The 22,393-nt window shown below is 39.5% G+C and overlaps 1 protein-coding gene across 1 annotated transcript in view; it reads right to left on the bottom strand.

The window, feature by feature from the left end:
• The window catches only part of LOC116463620 (myocardial zonula adherens protein-like), a 94,015-nt gene that overhangs the window by 17,962 nt on the left and 53,660 nt on the right, over nucleotides 1-22,393 (bottom strand). Inside the window, exon 11 of the mRNA XM_032146798.2 lies at nucleotides 5,770-5,853. Coding sequence (XP_032002689.1) covers nucleotides 5,770-5,853 — 84 coding nt within the window. The remainder of the gene's footprint in view (nucleotides 1-5,769; nucleotides 5,854-22,393) is intronic.

Genomic DNA, 22,393 nt, shown 5'->3' with positions numbered 1-22,393 from the left:
CCCACCATTTCCCTCAGGCCCAGAGGTGTGGGCAGCTTGGGGGCTGTAGCACATACACTGAACGTGTGTTCCATAAAATGCATGTGGGGAGCCCAGTGCCTGGTGCTGCCCCTCCAACATTACACAGAAAAATTAATAATAGTTCCAGGAATGCATAACAGACACACTGAGAGGCTCAGGTGCTACACAACACACATTAAATGAAGGACGGACAAAACCAAGATATTTGACTCCTTTCCTCTGACTTTTGAATTGAGCTGTAAGTGTAGTATATCCGACAGAGAAAAGTGTAACGAAATCTGTTCAGAGTTTCAGAAAGCTTATGAAGATAAATGCTTGCAATGTTATTTTAAGAATAGTTTCTATATTGGAAATGGAGAATATTTCTTCTTCTCCAGAAGTTGAGCTAATAAAAAAAATTGTTTGAAAAAAAGAAAAAGAAAATAGAATGGGCATATTTTTGTTATCAGGAAGATTTTCTTTTTCACCTTTATTTTAGAATCAGAGGGCACATGTGCAGGTTGGTGACAAAGGTATATTGTGGGATGCTGAGGTGTGGGGTATGACTGAGCCCATCACCCAGGTAATAAGCATAGTACCTAGTAGGTAGTTTTTCAGACCCTTTCCCCCTCCCTCTTTCCTGCATCTAGTAATCCCCAGTGTTTATGGTTCCCATGTTTATGTCCACTGAACACCGCATGTTCTCACTTATCAGCGGAATCAGGAAGATTTTAAATTGGTAGATGAAAATATAGTCTGACAGGGCCAGGCTAGAGCAAGCTTTCAGGAGTCTGCTGTGTCGTTTGGATTTGGGGCAGCGGGAGGAGGGAGTTCAAAATCTAATGAGTTTAAACCCAGGTAAGCACAAATGATGAATCCAGGGACTAAAATAATCCATATTCTCTGTTTTAAAAGAAAAGAAGGGTTCTAGAGTGTCAGCCGTGACCTAGGAAAGGGTCTGTCCTTTTCTCTGAGCCAAGGATCAGGTAGAGGGTATTCCCTTAACTGTTTGTCTAGGATCCTAATATGATTTCAACATTTCAACAAAGTTTTCAAACATTAAAAATGGTAATAATCTGAGTTGATCTAAGCCTTCTCCCTTTTTTAAAGATGAAGTAACTGAGCCCAGGTTGTTGGTGGCATGATTTGCCCAAGGTCATGCACAGATAAAGGCAGAATGTGAGTCAGAACCGAAGTCTCCAAAAGGTTGAGTAATTAAGAAACAATTAACATTTGTCCATCTTTTGCACTGTGCCAAGCACAATTCTAAGTGTTTTGTATCTATTATTTAATCATAAAAAATTTCTTTCAAGTGGGAGGGATTATCCCCATTTCACAAATGCTGAAACTGATGCTCAGAGGGGTAGAATTACCTGCCCAGAGTTACTATGCTTGTAAGCAGAGGTGTCAGGGTAAAAACGCAAAGCCCTTAGGTATAACTGCAGGGTTATATAATACTAATGGTGCGCTAGTAGATTTTTGACAATAAAATCCCTAGGTTAAAAAGCTCTGATTGTGACATATGTCAATTTCTGTGGTGTAAAGACCTCCTCCATAGCTAATTGCAAGCGACCAACATGACATTCCCGAATGGAGACCTGAGAAGTGATGCATGGCTTCCGCTTTCATTAACCAGTATGAAGCAGCTCCAGCACAGCGCTGGATATGTCATGCAGTCCTGAACCGTAGCTCAAGAAGGAGAACAGCTAAAATGTTCTTGGGGAACAGCTAGGAACTGGACTAACTGAGGACATGTGTAAGAGCCAAGGCTCTTCAGTCTGAAACTAAGGGTTCCTTCTTTAAAACTAACAGCATTGTGGCTAAGAGGAGCACAGGCATGATCAATAAATCCCCAAATACTGCCTGGGCATGGAGCCAGAACAAATAATAGGAGTAATGACATCATACAAGATCATCAGCTTATGACACTTAAACTCTAAGACTTGATATGAATCCCAAACACCTATGAATTCTGGAAATATCAGGGGCAACTGCTAAAAGAAGCTGAAATATTGCCAGCCTATAAGATTCACATCCAGCCTCACCCTCCCAGGATGAACCTTTCAGGTTGCTGCAGGCAAAGGACTTTTGGGCCCTACGGCCTGCTAGTAGGACCTGGCCTATCCAAGCCCTGCCCATGTTCACCTAAAGGTGAAATTCTCTTTGTTAAATTATCACACAGCTGAGTTTGATGACAGTCTCCAACTTTGAGGATGAGCAAAAGAGAAAGAGTGATTCATTATGGGACATAGCTATAAATCTAAAATATTTATCAATGACAATAAAAGAGTCCCTGGGACCCAGGCAATTAAAGAAACAGTAACACATATGGCATTTACCAGGAGCCAGGTACTTTTCTAATCACTTAAGCATTAACAAATTTAATCATCATAACAACTCTATGGAGAGGATGCCATTTCACAGAGAGAGTTCCTGTTTACCAATAAGCCAACTAAGGCATAGGACAACTAACTTGCTCAATATCACATCACTACTAAGTGGCAGACCTGAGATTTGTACGCAGGTAGTCTGAGTCCGGAGTCTGCAATTGAGCTCTTAACAAATGTAGCTACTTATTAATAAGATGGGGAGCTACCAGATTTACCTACCAAAACTTTTGTGGTTTCTTTTAGGAGGTATTAATTAGTTATCTATTTAAAAGTTTTCTGTGTTATGTTAGAAAGAATAACAAAAGAACATGTAAGTTAGGCCACCCCAGGACTTCAGGGCCTGGAGAAGGACTGCTCAGCATCCGTGCCGTAGGGCAATCAGGTGGAGAGTTGGGAAGCAACGTGGCAGCATTAGCGATCATCCACAATTAGCAAGGAACAGCGTCAGCAGAGTGTGTGTAAATGATCAACTAGTCTGAGAGCCAAAGAGGAAAACCAAGTATTTGAATGTCACCTCTGATCTCCTAGGAGAGGAGATCTCTACATGGCCTAGCTGTGTATGATGAAATATTGATAAAGAATGCATATGTTTTTAATAGTGCTAAAGACAGTGATAAGGAGTCCTGTGTTTGAATCACCTTGGAAGAAGCCACTGAGGGTCCTGTGACCCAACCAAGAACCTATGTAACCCGCATCCTCTAATCTTAGCAATTTGGAGAAGGTATCCTTTCTCTTTTGGATCTGAAAGATGACTGCACCTGTCTGAAAGGTGTCAAAATGATGTTAGCCCTAAGAAAATATTGAAAGAAGTAAAACAATGGCCTCAGGAAGGTTTAAGAAAAAAAAAACAAGAACAGAAACAATGACAAAATAAATTAAAACCCATGATATTTAGTATTTTAGAATAGGTTTTAAGTCTAAATGTATTATTAAATCTTGTCATTATGCAACTTATTTTGTATATATTGTCTGCTGTTTAAGGTGGATGTGTGAAGTGGCCAAAAGCAATTAGCCATAATAAATTTGTATTGGAATTTAAATAGTTTCAGGGAATTTAATCAATCAAATTGATAATCATTACTGATATGCTCAAAAAAACTGGTTTTCAAAGTCTTGCTTATTAGATAGACATAGCTGACACTGCCACCCACCCCCCTACATCCTCTGGGCATTCCTGTTTCCTAACAGGCCACTGGTGATTCTTCATCTGGGGGCTTCCTTTGACCACTAGAGTCTAACTGGCTCTGCCAAGGGCAGGCTACAACTGCCACAATCCCCCAGAGCAGGTCTCAGCCAATGACTAATGGCGAGTTAGTGGATAAATGCCCCAGCTTTCTGGCCTTTCAGTAAGGAAAGCTCAGGCCCACTTCCACACCATCTCCCAGAGATCCCCAGCAGGAGTGAGCTTCAGCTGTCCTCAGGGCAACCTCCTTGATATGGCACTGCTGTTGGCTCTCTTCCCTTCCCTGTCTCATTTTCCCCATTCCCCTAGTGGGGCTTCCTGAGATCGCCTCCCAGATAAACTATCTGGACTCCACATTTCAAGGTCTGGAGCAATCCACACTAAGGTAAGAGATGAGTTTAATACACTGAGCATAAACAAACACAGCTATTTCTAAGATTACTCCCCATGTGCAATATTCCCTTGGACATTTAAGAATCTGCCAGCAGGAGAGCTTGCTTTAGCAGCACAGCCAGAGGTGGGGGTGGGGGGCACTGTCTTGGGGGACCTTCTGCCTCTCCTGTCAGTCTGTCTTTCCTCTCTCCTGTGACTGCCCTCTCTTTGGACACGTGGGCTTCCACTAGGGCACTCATTTTCTGACTCTTACTGGGGAAGGTGTGCTTCCTCCCAAAGGGAGCTGCGATTTCAGAAAGGCATCTTAGAAACAGAAATGTTCATTCACAAGGCTGGCACTGAGCCAATGACTGTGGAGGGGAAGACAGGAGTGGAAATGGGGAAAATACCCATTTACTTAGCTTCAAAAGACAGAGATTCTTGGGCTTTGAATCTGGTACCAGGCCCCTATGGGCCACGAGGGACTTCCGATTATCACTGCTGTAAGGCACCCCCTAAAAAACAGAGTAAACGAAGGCTCAGCTCACCACCCACTCAAACGTGGTGGTTCAGAGCTTAGGCTCTGGATCTGGGCTTACCCATCTCTACTGTAACCTTGGGCAGACTTCCTAATGTCCTCGAACCTCAGTTTCCCTATCTATAAAAGGGGGAAAATATCATCTAACTCAGAGGGTGTCCTTTTCAATAAAGAGGGAACAACAATAATATGTTTAAAATTATTGAGTGCTTAGTACATGCCAGGCACCTTCTATACATTCTCATTTCACTGTCACCCACACATAGCACAGTTATGATCCCTCCTTTATAATGATAAGAAACTTCCCCCACATCACCCAGCTGATAAGAAGCAGATCCAGGGTTCACACTTGGGTAAGTTGGATTCCACTCTTAACTTCTGTGTTACACAGAACATATCCAAAGTAACTAACAGTGCCCAACACACAGCAGGGCTTAATCAAAGTTTTTTCTCTTTCCTCTTACTTTATCATTGTCTGCTGGGCTCTCTCACTGGGGAAGGGCTATAATGAGGAACACAGACAAGGACAAGTGCTTGGCAAACCAGCTTTTCACGAGTCTCAAAAGGCAAAGGCTCAATGCCAAGCTCTTAATAAAAAACCTTCAGAGTAAATAGACTTTGACTTCTCCTTGTAAGGTTCTTCCAACCCCATAATTTTCTCTCTGGAACCTATACAAAATCCCCAAATGACTTTCTAAAAGCCAGAAAGTCAAGAATACTAAGCATCTGAAAGTTTCAGGTAAAATTAAGTCTCCTCTAACACATCTTCACTCACTGTGATAGGAGAGCACTGGATTTAGGAGTCTTTCAGCCTGGCTCTGACATTTATTAAGCTGGGCAACCTTGAGCAAAACCACCTGTCTTCTCTGTGCCTCTGTTTTCTCATGTATTAATACAGAGATAATAATCTTAGTCTTGCCTTTCTTAAAGTTGCAGAGAGAATAGTGTAAGGAATGTATATGAACATATCTCACAAATTATAAAGCACTGGACAAATGTGGGGAATTATTAATGCTAATCAACAGCTTATCAGGCTTGCTAGGATGATTCTTTAATAAGAAAAACTAGAGCCAAAAAGCAGAAGTCAGCAGCAAGTGGAATGAGGGGAGTCCGATGGTAAAGGAAAAACAGCTGTCAGAACCTCATTTTCAAGGCTGGCACTTAACCCTCAATCAATTTTATAAGGCTGGGAAATAGCCATATTTTTAATTAAGTGTCAGTGGTAGGCTTAGCAACGTAAAATTTAATGGTAGGGAAGACACCAACTTAAAGAAACAGATTCTTACCTCTCCTTCTAAGAAAGATATCTTTTCTAAAAGCTGCAGTATTAAGAGCTGTTTCTGTTGCAACTTTTTCTTTAATGATTCAATCTAGAAAGAAAGGGATGGAAAATTGTTAATCAAAAATGTACAATTGTATAAGTACAGGTTTATCAACTGGAATAGATGCCCTTGGTTTTCATTTACTTTTATTTCTATTTCTATTTTTCCTCATTTCCAGTGGGGCTGGATGGTTTTCACTGAAACAGCCTGCATACTGATTCTCTGTGTTTCATGGAACAGTATTAACACGAGACGCTCCATGACAGGGGGATTCTGTGAACAGGTGAGCTTGGGGCACCAGACATGATTTTGGAGTTACAGCTCATTAGCTTTGATTAATCCAACATTTCCACACTGATTTTGCTGTGTAACCCTTTAAAACATCCAGTAGATCTTCCAGAGAACATGCTTTGGGAAATGTAGATACAACTCTCCAAAAAATGATTATTCAGCTTGAATTTATAGGGCAGGCTGCATTTCAAACATTTAGCTGTGTTATTCAATGCAGTCATGTTTATTCAACCAAGTGTCAAAAGTTGGTTTGAAAAAAGGATCATTAGAAGTCTCATTAAAAGTGTTGAAATTCAGAGAACCAAAGACTCACGTGGCCCAGAGTAAGCAAGAAAGGCTTCCTAAAGAGACCCATCTTTGTTTTTATAATATATTATATCTTAGACTACTCTTTGTTTTCCAATCATACATCATGTCTCCCTAAACAAACCATAGCTTCCCTGAAGGCAGGAACCACAGTACTCTGTACCAGGCCATGTTATGCATAATAGTGGGAACAGTATATAGGATCATTAATAACACATTAACTTTCCAAAAATCCTGTATATTAAATTTGTGTGCTCACAAAATTATTTTAAAAAATCACTCTGAGGCCGAGCACAGTAGTTCACTCCTATAATCCCAGCACTTTGGGAGGCCAAGGGAGGGCGATTGCTTGAGCCTAGGAGTTCAAGACCAGTCTGGGCAACATAGTGAGACCCTGTCTCTACAAAAAATCAAAAACTTAGCTGGGTGTGGTGGTGTGTCCCTGTAGTCCCAGCCACTTGGGAGACTGAGGTGGGAGGATTGCTTGAGCCCACGAGGTCAAGGTAGAAGTCAGCTATGATGGTGCCACTGCACCCTAGCCTGGGTGACAAAGTGAGACCCTGTCTCAAAACAAAACAAATTTTAAAATCCTTCTCAGTGCAAAATGACACCATTCCTATGGAAGTGAATCTAGCAGTATCTAGAAAAAGTACATATGCATTAACCCTTTGACTCAGCAATTCCATTTTTAGGAATAGATGCCAAAGATACACTGGCCAAAATATGAAATGATATGAACAAAGGATTTTTGTTATTTTAGGAAACACAAAACGGAACTCCATCAATAAGTGACTGGTTATACAAACCATGGTATGATGGAGGTCTATGTAACCTTCCAAAAAATGCGGAAGATCTCAAAAAACACTGACGAAGTGTATGGCAAGGTAGACAGTATACTCGCTTTGATGTAAAACAGGTGGGGACACATGAATGCATATGTATTTGCAAAAGAAACACTGCAAAGACAAAATAAACCCTAATTATTAATAAACAGTTACCAATAGGGAAAGGGAAGAACTTAGGTGAAGGAGACAGAATAACATAAGTTATTACATAGGTTTAACTTTGAAACCTTGTTACATAGGTTTAACTTTGAAAGCATATTTTATAGATTCAAAAAATAAAATGAAGTCAAAAAGAAAAAAGTGAACCCTAAAATCTGAGAACAAACTGAATTGAAGAAACGATGTATATCAAATTGGTGCGAATTTTGTTTTTATTTTTATTATACTTTAGGTTCTAGGGTATGTGTGCACAACGTTCAGGTTTGTTACATATGTATACATGTGCCATGTTGGTGTGCTGCATCCCTTAACTCGTCATTTACATTAGGTATATCTCCTAATGCTATCCCTCCCCCCTCCCCCAACCCCATGACAGGCCATGGTGTGTGATGTCCCCCTTCCTCTGTGGTGAGAAGTATTAATCCAAGTGTTGTTAGAATACAGTAATTTGACTCAATATTCTTAGTGGATTATTAAAGATAAATAGAGCTACAAAGTAATCTCATTCACTGAGAAGATTGTTAGTAGTAATACTGAAGTTATTTTGAAACCGTTTGATATATATTGTAGTATCACCATGTTTGGAACCAAGATTTTTACTGTAAGAGAAAGCAGTACAAGTATGAAATCAAAGAAGTAAAGTTTTGTTCAATTTAAAATGACAATATTAGTATGAATTCATAATTTTTATTTTCTTTTGTAAAATATGTATCCCTATTCTATCTACTGAGAAAACTTGGAAACAATAAGAACATAATATGTGCAGATTGTGGTCTCTAAATAGCATTCCCCACTAAAAAAACACAGGACATCTTGGTGGAATGGCTTATTTCAGGGGACAAAAAAATAAACTAGATGGACCCGAGATACCTTGTTATGCCTGAAAACAAGGACATGAGGTGTCTCCCCTTGGGCCAAGGATGGAACATTCTGAACATCAAAAATAATAATGAGTGTAATTGAGTAAAACACATGAAATAGATAGATATTAAAGAACATGAGTATTATATTTCTTTAAAAAAAAACAGTAACAGCTCACTGGACTCCAATGGATGTAAAAAAAGGCATCAACTCCTTACTTGGAAAGCTGTTTGGAGGAAAAAATAAAGCATCTGTCTTGCCTTCTTTGTTCAGACTGCATTTTGAGATTCTAAAAAGCCCTAGTTTTACTTGACAGAATAATTCCAGTTAATCAATGGCCAAGGAATGACAGAATTAGAAAATCACAATTTTGCAATTTCTATGAAATAATGGCTTCAAGCATCCATCATCAGTAGATTAAACCGTGATGGTAAAAGCTGATGAAAAAAACATTCGATCATGTTTTGGGCTGTCACCACTTGACTCCATTATCAGCCTTGGCATCACCCAAGGTGGAACAACCAGGCATTATACACCCCAGAAGTGATACACGATGAAACACATAGCATCACCCATGAAGTGTTCTTGCCTTTCCGAAAAGTTGAAAGTTGATCTAATCAAGCTTCGAGAGCTAACAAGGACAAAAAAAGTCGATTCCAGAATGTGAACATTTTTACAAGACAACTGATTCAGTTCTTAGGTAGGAATAAAAGTAGTCGGGAGAGATGGGGGTAGCAATGCTCTAGATTAGGAGACTTTAGAAACATAACTAAATGTAAACACCATGTATGCTGATTGGAAGAAAGCATCAGAAGAAAAGACACTTTGGAACATGTTATTGCAGGTTGGTATTTAATAATAGCAAGGAATTATCATTAATATTGTTAGGTGTGAGGATGGTGTTATAAGTATGTAAGAAAAAGTCCATATGTTCAGAGATGCACGGTGAAGTGTATAGGAAACATATGCAGAATGTCTGGGATTTGCTTTAAAATACTGCACAAGAGGGGAAAAAGGAGGTAAGGAGTAGCTAAAGCAAGTATGGCCAAATCTTGCTATTTGCTGAACCTGGGTAATGTAGAGGGCTCCATCAATTATTCTCTCTGTTCTGCGTGCATTTGGCATTTTCATTATCAAATATTTTAAATTTTACATGGTTTCAAAAAGTGTAATCCTCTGACATGAAAAGTAAACCATACAAAATAGAACAGAAACACTCGTAAGAAAAAATGTCCAATGTTAATAATAATTAAAGACATTACCAATTAAAAACAGCAATGGTTACCCTTGACTACATATTAAATTTGCCTAAAACTATTGACTAAAGAAATGAGTGTTGGCAGGGCTGGGAGGGACAGCTCCTCTCCTGTGTTGCAGGTGGCATTGTGAATTAGTATGACCCTTCAGGCAATTTAGCAATAAATATTAAGAGCCATAAAGCTGTTCATACCCTTTGATCCACTAATCCCTCTCCTGGGAATTTATCCTAAGGATATAATTCAAACATAGGAAAAAGCTCTATATATAAAGATGTTCTTGCTCCCATTATTTATAATAGAGAGAAAATGGAAATAACCTTAATGTCTAGCACTAAAGGAATGGGTAATAAATTATGAAATATCAATTTGACGGAGTATATTACACAAACACTAAAAACAAATATACTGCAAAATGGAAAGTTTACAAAAAGCCTCAAGGGATAGAAAAGCAAAAGTTTACAATGATGAAAGTAAAAGCTGGAAGAGAAATTGGATAAATGAAATACTTCTGGGGTTGTGGTTGGGTTAAAGTTTGTTTTGTGTAAACTTCCTTCCATTTTTGTAGAAATAGTTTCCAAAAATTACTGTCATGGTGTGCCTTTTTCATTCCTTTTTATAGTATTAAGATTGTTACAGTTAACTTTTAAAATCTTTAAATGAAAGGCAAAATGGAACTAAAAGGTTCCAAGAAAGTCAGGGGTAATATTTAATCAAATGATGTAAAAAGTGATTTCAAATACACTCGTTTCGCTATCTCTGAAGAAATCAGAATGGCTTGTGAGGCAAGGAAAGCAAGAGAGGTGGTTTTAAAACACCTTAATGAGCAGCTCATAGTAAGATATTGAGAGGATCCTACTGGTCACTGTCCCCTAGATTGTAGTTTAAAAAATAAATCAGTGAATGGTTAATACATCACCTAGAGAGAGTGCTGTAGGGAGAAGGTCTCTAGAATTCTCATGAGAGAGCAGAGGGCTGATGGCAGTCTGGAGAGACACTTGGTTCTGGGGAGAAGGAGCTGGACAGGAGTAGGACTTGAGGGTGCTGCAGCTTCTAACAAGGCTCATGGTTTTCAGCAATGGTGCCCCAAGAAGCAAATATGCTACTGTGCTAAATGAATGCTGTCTGTGCAGATTTGCTTTTATCCTGGAACATCCTTACAGAAACATCTTTTCTAGTATATCCTGTGATCTGAATTGACTTGTTCAGTTAAGAGCACAAAGGATGCTAAGGCTGGCAGAGTCAGTGCACTGCTGGCCCCAAGGGGTGCCAACCTTGAATCCCAACTTAGTCTCCCCAGTGGTCTCCCCTGAAGAACCTTCCACGCCTTTCCAAAGTGACGCACTCAGCTTCTAAAATAAGTAGACTCACATGATCCTGGGTTTGATAGCCTCCTAGGAACATCTGACTCTCAAGCCTTTGGTTCTTTTTTTACAATCTTTATGTCACACACTTGCGTGGCTGGTATTATTTCTGACTACTAACTTCAAAGAACTTTGAAATATTGTCTCTTGTAGCACCTAGCACATGACAAACACTCAAAAGGTAGCTACTGTTATATGATTACTGATGTTTCTCCTTCCCCAGACTGTGAGCTTCCCAAGAGTAAAGACCTTGATCATCTTTATATTCTCAGATAACGAATGAATCAACAAATCCATCCAGCCATTCCTAAACAATCCATCCCATAGACTTCAGAGGAAAAATTGTCTGGATCAGATGCTTGGAGGCCCAGTTGGGCCAAGATGATCTTGCTAAACACATGTCCCCAGAGCAACCCCCAAATGAGGAGCTACTCCAAAATCCAGGGTACCATATAGCTGGTATGCAAGAAATCCATTAGGCACCTTTGCTCTCACTTCTTGATGCATTAAATGTTTAAGTTTGACCTTCAATTTACCCTTCACAAAGCTGCATTTAGTTCTAGCTGTCACCAGGTGGTGGTAAATGACGCAAGTTACTAGGCTCAAATCAGGGCATTAAGAACTGAGAAATTAGAAGCACTCATTTTCTGGATCTCACCTATTTGATTTATACAAGAACAGAATCTTGCAACAGCTAAATTTAAATATGAAATAGTAGGCCCCCTTATAGAACAAGGGGAAAAACACATTTTCATAAAATCTGGGACCTTTTAACTGATGTTAATAGAATTTTTTCTAATTTTTGTTTTGATGAGTATGTTTCTTTGTAACTCAGACTAAATATGTGAATATGTGCCTTGCAGCCTGATCAATCATGTAGGATGTTAGTCTCTTAGAATGCAGGCCAGTTTGATATTTAAGGAGGGAGGGGAAATAAAAGTTCTTTTAGTTTCTTAAAACTCATCATGGCTTTTTTTTTTTTTTTTTTTTTTTTTTTTTCACATTAGCTACAATCGAGTTACCTGCATAGGTGGTTTGAGCTAAGTAATCATCCTTAACCATAGCCACACGCTGGAATTCCATGGAGGGAGCTTTTACAAAATACAGATGCTCTGGCACCAGAAATGCAGAATATCTCACTCTCCCAATTAAAAACCCCCTACACTTTCAATGTTCAAACTCACTAGCATGGCATGGGAGGCCCTTCTGCTGTGCTCCCTATTTTCCCACTTTAATTTCATGCCCATCCTGTCCCTGCAATGAACCCTATATTCAGGACACTCCATCCTCTCAGCACTGCATGAACACACTATGGTCCCGCCTCCACGACTTTGCACACACAGGCTGGTGGCTCCATTAGGAATGCCTCCCCACCCTTCATCCCCGTTTCCACCAGAAAAACTGCTGCTGTCACAATCTACTCACAGTCACCTAGGCCAGCGCTTTCCAAGTCCTCCAGGCTGGCCTTGTGTCCCCCTCCTCTGTGATAGCTCAGCCTTTGAACCACCCCTGTTACGACACATCACAGTTACTGCCATCCTTGGTTGACTTTTTTCCATTGTAGTAGACTCCAAACCCACAGGGAACAAGTGTTTAGTGCATCAATTATCTCATATAAAAGATAACTTCTCTCAGGAACTAAAATCACCTTTGCCAATCTGCACATTTAAATAAAAACTGCTTTAGAAACAGATCACTATAGTTAAAAAAAAAAAAGTCCCCCCAATATGTTTTGAAAAGAGCTTATATGTCAACCAGACCAAAGTGAAATTGTACAAAAATGTAGTATGGTTCTGTTATGGAGTCAGTGAGGAATCCACAGCTGGAAGTTGTGAGGCTTCTCAACTTCCTGGAATTTCTTCCCATTAGTAACATGTAGGACACTGTCTATTTCACATCAGAGGACAGAAAATGAGATGGCTCTAGCATTGTAGTCATGTGAGTAGCACTCAATTGTGCAAGACTCATGAAACATAACTCAGTATTGAACTTGGAGAGAAATTAATGAAGAAAACACAGCAGCAAGTAAGTATTAAATACCAGACAGCGCTTGACATGGGCTGTTGGGGTATTTTCTTTCACCAGCTGGAAAAGGATAACAAACATGAAAAATGCCATATGTAAAACAGGAAACACACCAATACAGAGCACACAAAAGGTGCACATCACTTTGATTATGTTCTGGGAGTGTCATATGTATAATCAACTCCTCCTCCTGCCCCCTCTTACTGATAATAGGAGGTAGGTTAAAACTGACGACACACTTAGCAGTTTCCCACTAAAACAAAGGAAAACCAGCCATGATGGTAACAGAAGATGTCACACTAAAACTTGATCAATCTCTCACAAATGAAAGGCTAGCCAAAGGAGGGGAACCATTAAAATAATTAACTGGGAGGCCATTAGGCTGAGGTGGCTCCAGTGCCTTGGGTTCTGACCTAAGCAAACTGAAACCCATCTCAGAATGAATCGTCACAGCTTAGGAAAATGAAATTTAAATTTAACCAATCAGAAAACACCAACTAACCTCTAAATAGGGACTTTTTTTTTTTTTAGACAGTGTCTCCCTCTGTAACCCAGGCTGTAGCATAGTGGTACAATCATAGCTCACTGCAGCCTCAAACTCCTGGGCTCAATGAGTCCTCCCACCTCAGCCTCCCAAGGAGCTAGGACTACAGGTGTGATCAACTGTGCCTGGCTAATTTTTTAATCTTTTGTAGAGACAGGGTCTCGCTATGTTACTTAGGCTGTTTTCAAACCCCTGGCCTCAATCAATCCTCTTGCCTCAGCCTCCCGAAGTGCTGGGATTACAGGTGTGGCCTAAGTAGGGACTTTCTGCTTTAACCAATCAAATATTTTCCTTGTCTTGCTTCCATAAACGCCTATTAAAGTTTTTCTCTCAAGCCCCTTAGGTGAAGCCCTCAATTGCATGTGGCCTGGTGCTGCCTGCTCAAATAAACTCTTCAAAAATAGAAAACAAAAAACAAAACTGATGGTCACATTTAATCAAACTGTTTAAATCTTATAAGGAAAATGGAATTCAGTATTTTAAATCCACATTAAGTTTATTTTATTTGAACATTTATTTGACATTATTGTTTATTTTATTTAAAATTTGTTTTATTTTGTTTTCATTTTACATAAATGAAGCCCGAGTGAGCTCTAGAAAATTCCATCCCTGACCTAGTCAGTTCACCATTTCCCTGGATTTCTATGGGGGAACTTCAAGCTATTTCCTTGTGAAATTGTCAAATTTTCAAATAATGTAATGGCATAAACTTCCCCTGAAATAAACATTTTAAATTATTTTATTTGAAATTTGTTTATAATGTTTTCATTTCATTTTCATTTCATTGTTTTCAAAATCAGAGTGTCGGGGCTGTGTGTGCTTGCACACATCGCAAAACTCAACCATAGGTTAATAAATATACCAAAGCTCCCCAGCCAGCCACCATCCCCAACACCCCTGCTTTGTTATTCCTTCTCGTGGGCCCTCATTTATAGACATTCTGCTTAAAACGGCTTTAACGAAAGAATACTTCATTTTCACATTGAAAATGTTATCAAAGATGTATAACTGCCAATCAAAGCATCTAATCAAAACGAGATTACTAGGGCTATGAATTCTAGGTCAAAATAGAGGAATATGATACTTTATTGTGAGTTCTTACAGCCTTTTCAGGGGAAATTGATGCCATCACATTATTTGAAAATTTGAAAATTTTCAAGGAAATACTTTGAAGATCCCCATTATTGTTTTCAAAACCCCTAGAAATCCAGGGAAATGGTGAACTGACTGGGTCAGGGACAGAACCTTCTAGAGCTCACTCGGGCTTCAGCCGTTGTCTCCCTCTGCCTGCTCTTTTCCTGACAGTGCCGTGTCTTTAACCCAGTCTCTTGGTCCCTCTATGATCTGGCAAACCATTGTTTCCATTTCCCTTAACAAAAGAGGAATTATGTCTGATCCCCACATACCCACTGTGACTATGAGAATAATTGATATTTTACACTCTTCCTCAGAAAAAGTGTTTTATTTTTGCATAGCATTCCTTAATTCTATTTTGGAAGTCCTGCAACATTGTAATTTCATAGTTACCATATTTTTTAAAGTGCATTCTCTTTGATAAAACCACCACAAAATGTAAGAATAAAAAGAATAAAGCTCAGCCTCTTTTTAACAAAAAAAAATAATGTATAGAGAAATATGACAAGATCAGAATCTGCCCTGCACTAATGCAGCATGAAAGAAGAGTTTAATAAGGATGAAGAAAATGGTACATTATCTCATTTGGGGGGATGTAAAGGAAATGAATTAAGGCCACAACAAAATGAAACTGAAAAATTGCTAAATGAAGCACTGAGTAGGGAAAATGAAAAATCAATGAAGGAATGGAGGGAAAAAGGTACATTTTTCATCTTCATGATGCTTGATTGGGTTTGTGGAAATTCATTTTCAATTAATGTGTCTTGTGGCATTCAGCCAGGCTAGATATGAACATGGCACATATTTTGATCAATTTTTTCCTATTAAGTTTGAAGTAATATATAATAATAGAACTATACCATTCAAAAGGATTGGTTGCAACTGGGTTCTGAGGTAAAATAATGTAATTTGGTTTGATTTCTATCTTATATTAAAGATAACTCAACTTCTCCAAAAGGAGAGGAGGAGCACTCTGGCTCCCCCGGGTACCTAAACATGACTTGGCTGTACAAATGTCAGGGAAGGACAGTTAAACTGCTTCCCAATCTGAGCACATTCTCTGAGAAGGAAGAAAGGAGGAGTGTGCAAGCTACCAGGAACTTTGCTGGCTTAGCTCATGATTCTCAGAAACAACCCTATGTGGTTATCCCCACCAGACCATGAAACTGAGGTGCCAAGACTTTCATCATTCATTCATTCCCTTCACAATCATCCGGATGCTCATAGGGCTGAGATTAAGACCCAAGTAAGCATCTGTGAGGGCAAGGCCCAGGCTGTCCTATTCACACCACACCCTGTTCAGAGGTTTGCTTGCTTCCATCCTCCCAGTGATGACAACCTATGGCTGCAAAGCTGCCCTGGAGAGTTGGCAGGGCTGGGAGGAAGGTTGACATGTGATATCTTCTGTCACAAAGGATCTGCTGGGGCCCTAATTCTTTAGGCTGTTCTTTTTTTTCCTCTATGATTCAAGAGGAGGCAGATGGAATGGAGATGGGGGAGAAGCTTATTTACCCCTGTGCTTTTCTTGATGAATTCAGTTTCAGAGACAAAACACCAAATCCTGAACAGGAGTGTCCAGGGAGAGAACTGCTTCAAAATCATGTAATACATATATATGGAAGCCCCTAGCTCCACATCTGGCACAAAGCTGATGCTAAAAAATTGCATTTTGGAAGCTCTTCCTAAAGTTCAAGTGCATGGAAAGTGAACACTCTCTAGCACTAGCCAGGGCTCTCCTTGGAGCCTTCTTGCTGTCCTCCGTGCTCCTCTCCCCTCCTATTCACCCAGCACCCCCTGGCCAGAGGTACCACTCTGGAGCTCAGATCTGATCAGGCAATGGGGAGCCATTGAGGAATTATGAGCAGAGTGATGAAAGACATCCTTCTTGGCTTGGTGCTAATAAACCATCACAATTGGTGTCAAACTATATTTCTACCCTCTTCATTTCTCACTCCCTCATACCATCCAAACTAGATGAATGCTCTGTGAACTCACCCTATACTTTCTGGTCTGCATGTTTTTGCTTTTATTTATTCCATATCTTGTCTGACATGTCCACCCATTCAATCTCTGCCTAGAAAAATTCAACCCATCCTACAAGGCCTGGTCAAACACTACCTCCTCCCTAAAGACTCTCCACCCACATCAGAATTAGTTTGTACTGGCAGGAACTGTGCTAAGCATTTAGCACACATCACATCAGTCAATCCTTATAACTACCTCTTGAGGAGGTAATGTTATGACCATTCCCGTATTATTGATAAGGAAACTGAATCTTGGAGAGGATAATTTGCTCAAGATACAAAGCCTAGTCAGTAGCAGAGGCAGGATGCAAAAGCAGACTGAATTTACTCAAAGCCTATGAACTTAACACTAAGTTTCCCAGCTTCTGTGTTTCCAGCACTTATGACATTCTGCCTCAAGTTCAAATGAGTTTAAATGTCAGCCAGAAGGTCCTCTGAGAGCAGGAAATCATGTCCATTTTTGCACTCAGGCTCATAAGAGGCTCTTCTTAAATGTGTACCAACTGTCCCATAAGCTCCCCATAAATTGTACCTGGCTCCTCCTCATCCTTATTCCCACTCTTAAGCCCAAGGAATGGGTTTCCTTCAGTCTTCAGCAGAGGGGCAGGAAAACAGCATTGTTCAAAGACAATGGCACAGGGGAAACAACTCCAGCTTAACGAAAGTGACATGAAAAAAATCAGTATGGCAATGCTATTAGAGAAAGAAGCTTTCCGTGAGCCAAAAATAAAAGGAGTCCTATTCATATGATACACAAAAATAAATTCTACACGGATCATTATTTGTCCAACAAATATTTATTGAGCAACTATCATTTGCCAGTGACTATCCCAGGTGTTAGAGATACAACCACAAACAAAATAGATACAAGTCCCTGCCCTCATGGGACTTACATTCTAGTGGAAGGAAACAGGCAACAGACAAAATATACATGCAAAACAGATAAATAAAGTGCAAGACATATTATTGGATGATAAGTGCTATGGAGAAAAACAGAGTAAGAAAGAGGATAGAGGGGACGGATGTGCAGGTTGTAATTGAAGACCTAAAGATGAACAATCAAACTTCAAAACTATTACAGAAACTATCTTTACGTCAAAAAAGACACACAACACAGCCAAAAAGATTAACTTTACTTCTGCCAACATTAAAAACTTATATATTATAAAAGATACCACAAACAAAAAACATTGACTAGGAGAAGATAATGGCACCCAAATAGTTTTCGATAAATGATTAATATTGATAAGATGTAGAGTTCCTAAAAGTCAGCTGGAAAAAAGAAAAACAGCCTAATATAAAAATGAGCAAATGATATGAACAACCATTTCATAAAGGAGGAAACTTGAATGGCCAATAAGCTTAAGAAAAGTTTCTCAACCTCACAAGTTTCAATAAGTAGTAATCAGACTGACGCAAATTAAGATGAAAACAATGAGATGCCATTTCCTAACTGGCCAAAATTATAGTCCACACAGTGCCAAGTGGTGGTGAGCATTTGGAAAATCTGCCCTCTCACATGTGACTGGTGGAAAGGTATGTGCACTGTGGGCAGCGATTGGGCAATATCTAGAAAAGGTGAAATTGTGCCAATCCCATGCCCTAGCAATTCCTCCTCTAAGTATACTTCCTAGTTAGAGAAGCCTGGAGACATGTTGGTATTGTTTGTAAAAGAATAAAAATGTCTATGAATAGGATAAATAAGTTACAATATATTCAAATAAAAGAATATTAGCCATTGAAATGAATAATCCAGATCTATATGGAATAACAGCAAAAAGAAAACTGAGAAATAAGTTGCAAAATATGTACAATTTATTTTTAATATTATAAATTAAAATTTATGTAAAATTTAAAACACAAACTAAGCCATATACTAATTTTATATATATATATACACACAGTAAAATCATCAAGGCATGGCCTAGAGACCAAATTGCCTCTGAAGAAGAAGAGAGGGTGAAAGAAGGAAAAGGAACAGAATCAGGGACAGGTAAAAAGAAAACCTCTTCTTTATCTGTGATGTGTTCTTTTATTTAAAAAAAAAAAATCAGAAACAAATGTGCCAAAATGGCAACATTGGTTAATCCTAGAAGAGCGTACGTGGATTTTTTGTTTTTATCATTCTCTACAACTTTTTGCAATTTAAATTTTTTTCCAATTAAAAGTAACAAGAAGAAAACAACAAAGGCTGGCTTTGGAGTCACAGATCTGGGTATGTAGTGCAGCACCATCATTATTTGCTGAGAGACTGCCAGCTACTTATTTTTTAAGACTCTAAGCCTCAGCTTCCCATGCTTAAAAAACTGGGCAAATAATACCTTCCAGAGATGATTGACATGGGAATGTGACATCCATATGCATAGCCTTGGAATGAGAGAAGCATTTGTGACTGGTAGTGACCCAAACATGAATTACTTAGCCTCACATAGTTTCTATGGCCAGAAACTGGGCACCAGTTGTCTGAGAAACAGTTTAAAGTCAATTAGAACAACTTCAATAAAGAGAACATAGGTTCAATGACATTTCCGAAGAAAATAGCTTTTCCCTTGAAAAGACAATTTGTATTGTAAATACAGTAACGAATACCTGTCATAGAATGAACCTGCTTTTTTTAATAATACATGTAATACATACAGGAAAAAGGCTGCCACAATTGTGCTCTGATACCTTCTAAAAATTGACATTTTAGATAAAGTGTCTAAGATTTTAAAATAAATAAGTGAATAATACCATGCTAAACACTAGAATTAGAAACTATAACATTGTCATTTATGATAAATCGCTCCTGCCTCAAACTTTTGAGTAGCACCTCCTTTGGGTGGGGCGTGAGTGGCCATGAGACAGAGCTGTAGCCTTGGAGTCCAAGGCTAAGGATCCAGTTAAGGGAGGAAAGCGGTGGCGGGGCAGGATTTGAGCACATGACTCAGGTTCGACAAGCAGTAAGTCAAGTTCACACCATATCACAGTACAGGCAGGAAAGAGGTGAATTGAGGGGCACCAGCAAAGGCAGACAAGAGCAGGTTGAGGTAGGTCCTGCAATGCAAGGAACCCAGATCTAAGAAGATCAACAATGAGCCTAGGACCCAGGCCCAGGGCCAAGTGCAGGAGGCGTGGAGGGCATCCACTTAGGAGGCACTCTCAGGCTATGCAGTACTCTAGGAACCTCACTCACTATCTGCTCCAGAATAAGGCCTGCCTGGCCTCCAGGTACTGTTCATAGCCCAAAAGAGAAAAGAAACTCTAAAAGCAGAAGAAAGCACACCACCTTGAAAGTGGGACTCACAGGAGTGACCCATTTTCTCTAAAGGTCATTGCATTCTCTTAATTATTTCCTTTTTTAAAACTTGGCAATGAATCAATGCTGCTAGAACAAATGCCAGTGACTTTTCCACCAGAGACTTAAAAAAACATTACAGCAATAAAGGTATCCCTGAAAAACAGTGTAGGTAAAAACACTAAGCTAACATCCAGATGAGATTCTCAAATCTGCCTCTGTCTCCCTAGTGGAAGTCTGAATATCCAGCATCGTATCTGGGGATCTGTGGCTAAACACAGCACCATGCACAGGTGAACAATATTAACAGTTAATTACCAATGTGGAAAAGTATTCATCTGCTTCTTTCCCATCCCCTGCCTCCTTGCTTAAGCTGGGCAGAAGCATCTAAATGAAAGCCAAGGCAAGTATTAGCAAGAAAGCATCTTCATGCCTGCTTTGCCATGAAGGAGTGATAGGCGTGGAGAACTAGCCAATGTCTGAAGTACACTGGGCCTCTGAACGCACTCACTCCACGAGCCCAGTCTCCCAGCTTATGTAGACTCATGCCACCCATTGCTATGACTGCAGCTACTACTGCTAGTTCTCAGCAAAACTGTCATGTTCTAATAAAACACCAATGCCTGCAGCAATCTCAAGAAAGACCTCTATAAAAATAAAACATACATGAAGGATGTTTCAGTTCAACATATTTCAGCCAAATAGATTTCTCTTTATCAGATACACTCCTTTTCGTGAAGTTGGTTGAACCAATTCAGGCAAAATGCTGATGGTGACAGAAGCAAGCTAAACTCCTCTTAGAAGAGTCCTAAGATGAGTATTGATATCCATTCAGGAAGGACACCTTCAGGGCCACCTCCCATATACAAATAGAACCAAACCACATAGACACCTGGCTGCTCCTGTACTTTCTGGGGGGTGATCTAGTGGGAGCACCTCCTGCCCAGAGCACTAACATTCTTCCAGCTCTCTTCCCATCTCCTTAGCAGATGTCTTTGGCAGCTTTTCCATAAGTAAGGATTCATCTTTCAAGCCTCCACCTGGAACTTTCTGAATGGGTTTTTCAGTAGTCTTTTTCATTGCAGTTCCTTCTTCGATGTCTACTCAAGTTCCTAAAAATACTCTGTGGATCTGTGAGTTCTCTTGACTCTGCAGTTTGAGGCTGTACAAGTCAGGGTGACAGTGTGTGGGTGTTTTCACAAACAAGAGCCCCACATGGTCAAATTTTCCTTTCAATAGTATGTCCTTCCCGTTTTGTTCATTGGCTCATCATTGGCTCATCATACCACCTCTTCCCAGCAGAGAGCGTACAAGTGTTCTTCTAATCACGAACAAGAAACGAATCGCTTCCAACCCAGAGCAGACTACCAATTTATCATCTTCCAAAGAGCCGGAGACTAAATCTGGAGAAGAGCTCGTGCGACATGATCTGGAGACAGTTCAATTGAGTGGATTAGGTTTGTGGGCTCGGTGCTATGGCTCTTTCCCCTACCCCCATTTGGCTAATTACCAATTATGAGAAGTACGTGAAATCCTCTAAACATAGGGCATTTAGCAAAATGTACTTTTGTGTGTTGCACATTTCAGCACACCACACAACAGTTTTGAATTAAATTGTGTGCCAGCAAATGACTGAACCATGTAAAAAGGGAAGATACTTGCAATGAAGCAAATTTAAATTTTAAAAATTGCTTTTTATATAAATGTTCTTGTGAAGAGACTGATGGCGAAGCTAGAAAACAGCACAGAGCACAAAAGAGAAGAGAGAAGTATACCCAAAGATTGAATGTGGCCAACAAGACTCCCAAAGGGAAAGATGAAGGGCAGCCCTGTGCATTGCTCAGGAAATCAACATAGCTACTTTTGCTTTTAGTTCACTTAACTTTAGGTATACACAGCAGAGTCCATTTACAGGGGGTAATAATAACAGCCACTAATATTTATTATTTCTTATGATCCAATTAACATGCTGTGCATTTTATACATGTCATCTCATTTAACTCTTACAAAAAATTGGGTAGATACTATTATTAACCCTATTTTATAGACAAGGAAACTAGTAACTTTTCAAAGGTCCACAACTAGTAGATGCAGGTTTGTCTGATGCTAAAGTCCATGCTCATTGCTATTTTTCTAGGCCATCTTTTGTTGTAGACACATAAAGGTCTCTAACTGGGTGCATGTGGATTTAGGGACTAGTAATGTAAAGCCTTGTTTGGCCAACTGGCTAGAGAGCCAGATACTCAAAGCTTCAACTCTCTGAAGAGTTATTACTCATCTATTATTCTCCCTGATCCAGTTTGTTTCCCCCAAGGAACTGCTGCATTATGACTACAGCATCACTCTTTAAAAAAAACCTAAGAGATGACCATTAAATACTTTCAAAATCATTCCTTAGGAATCACAATTAATATTCTGCTTTGCCTTGAACTTGAGAAGTGGTCATTGCTAATATAATTATTTCACCAAGATTTTTTTTCTTCTCTTTCTAAAGAGGTACCA

Source organism: Hylobates moloch, unplaced genomic scaffold (genome assembly GCF_009828535.3).
Source record: "Hylobates moloch isolate HMO894 unplaced genomic scaffold, HMol_V3 SCAFFOLD_45, whole genome shotgun sequence".
In the NCBI taxonomy this organism is placed as follows: domain Eukaryota; kingdom Metazoa; phylum Chordata; class Mammalia; order Primates; family Hylobatidae; genus Hylobates; species Hylobates moloch.
Note: the sequence above shows the minus strand (reverse complement) of the source record. Positions and strands in the feature narration are given on the sequence as shown.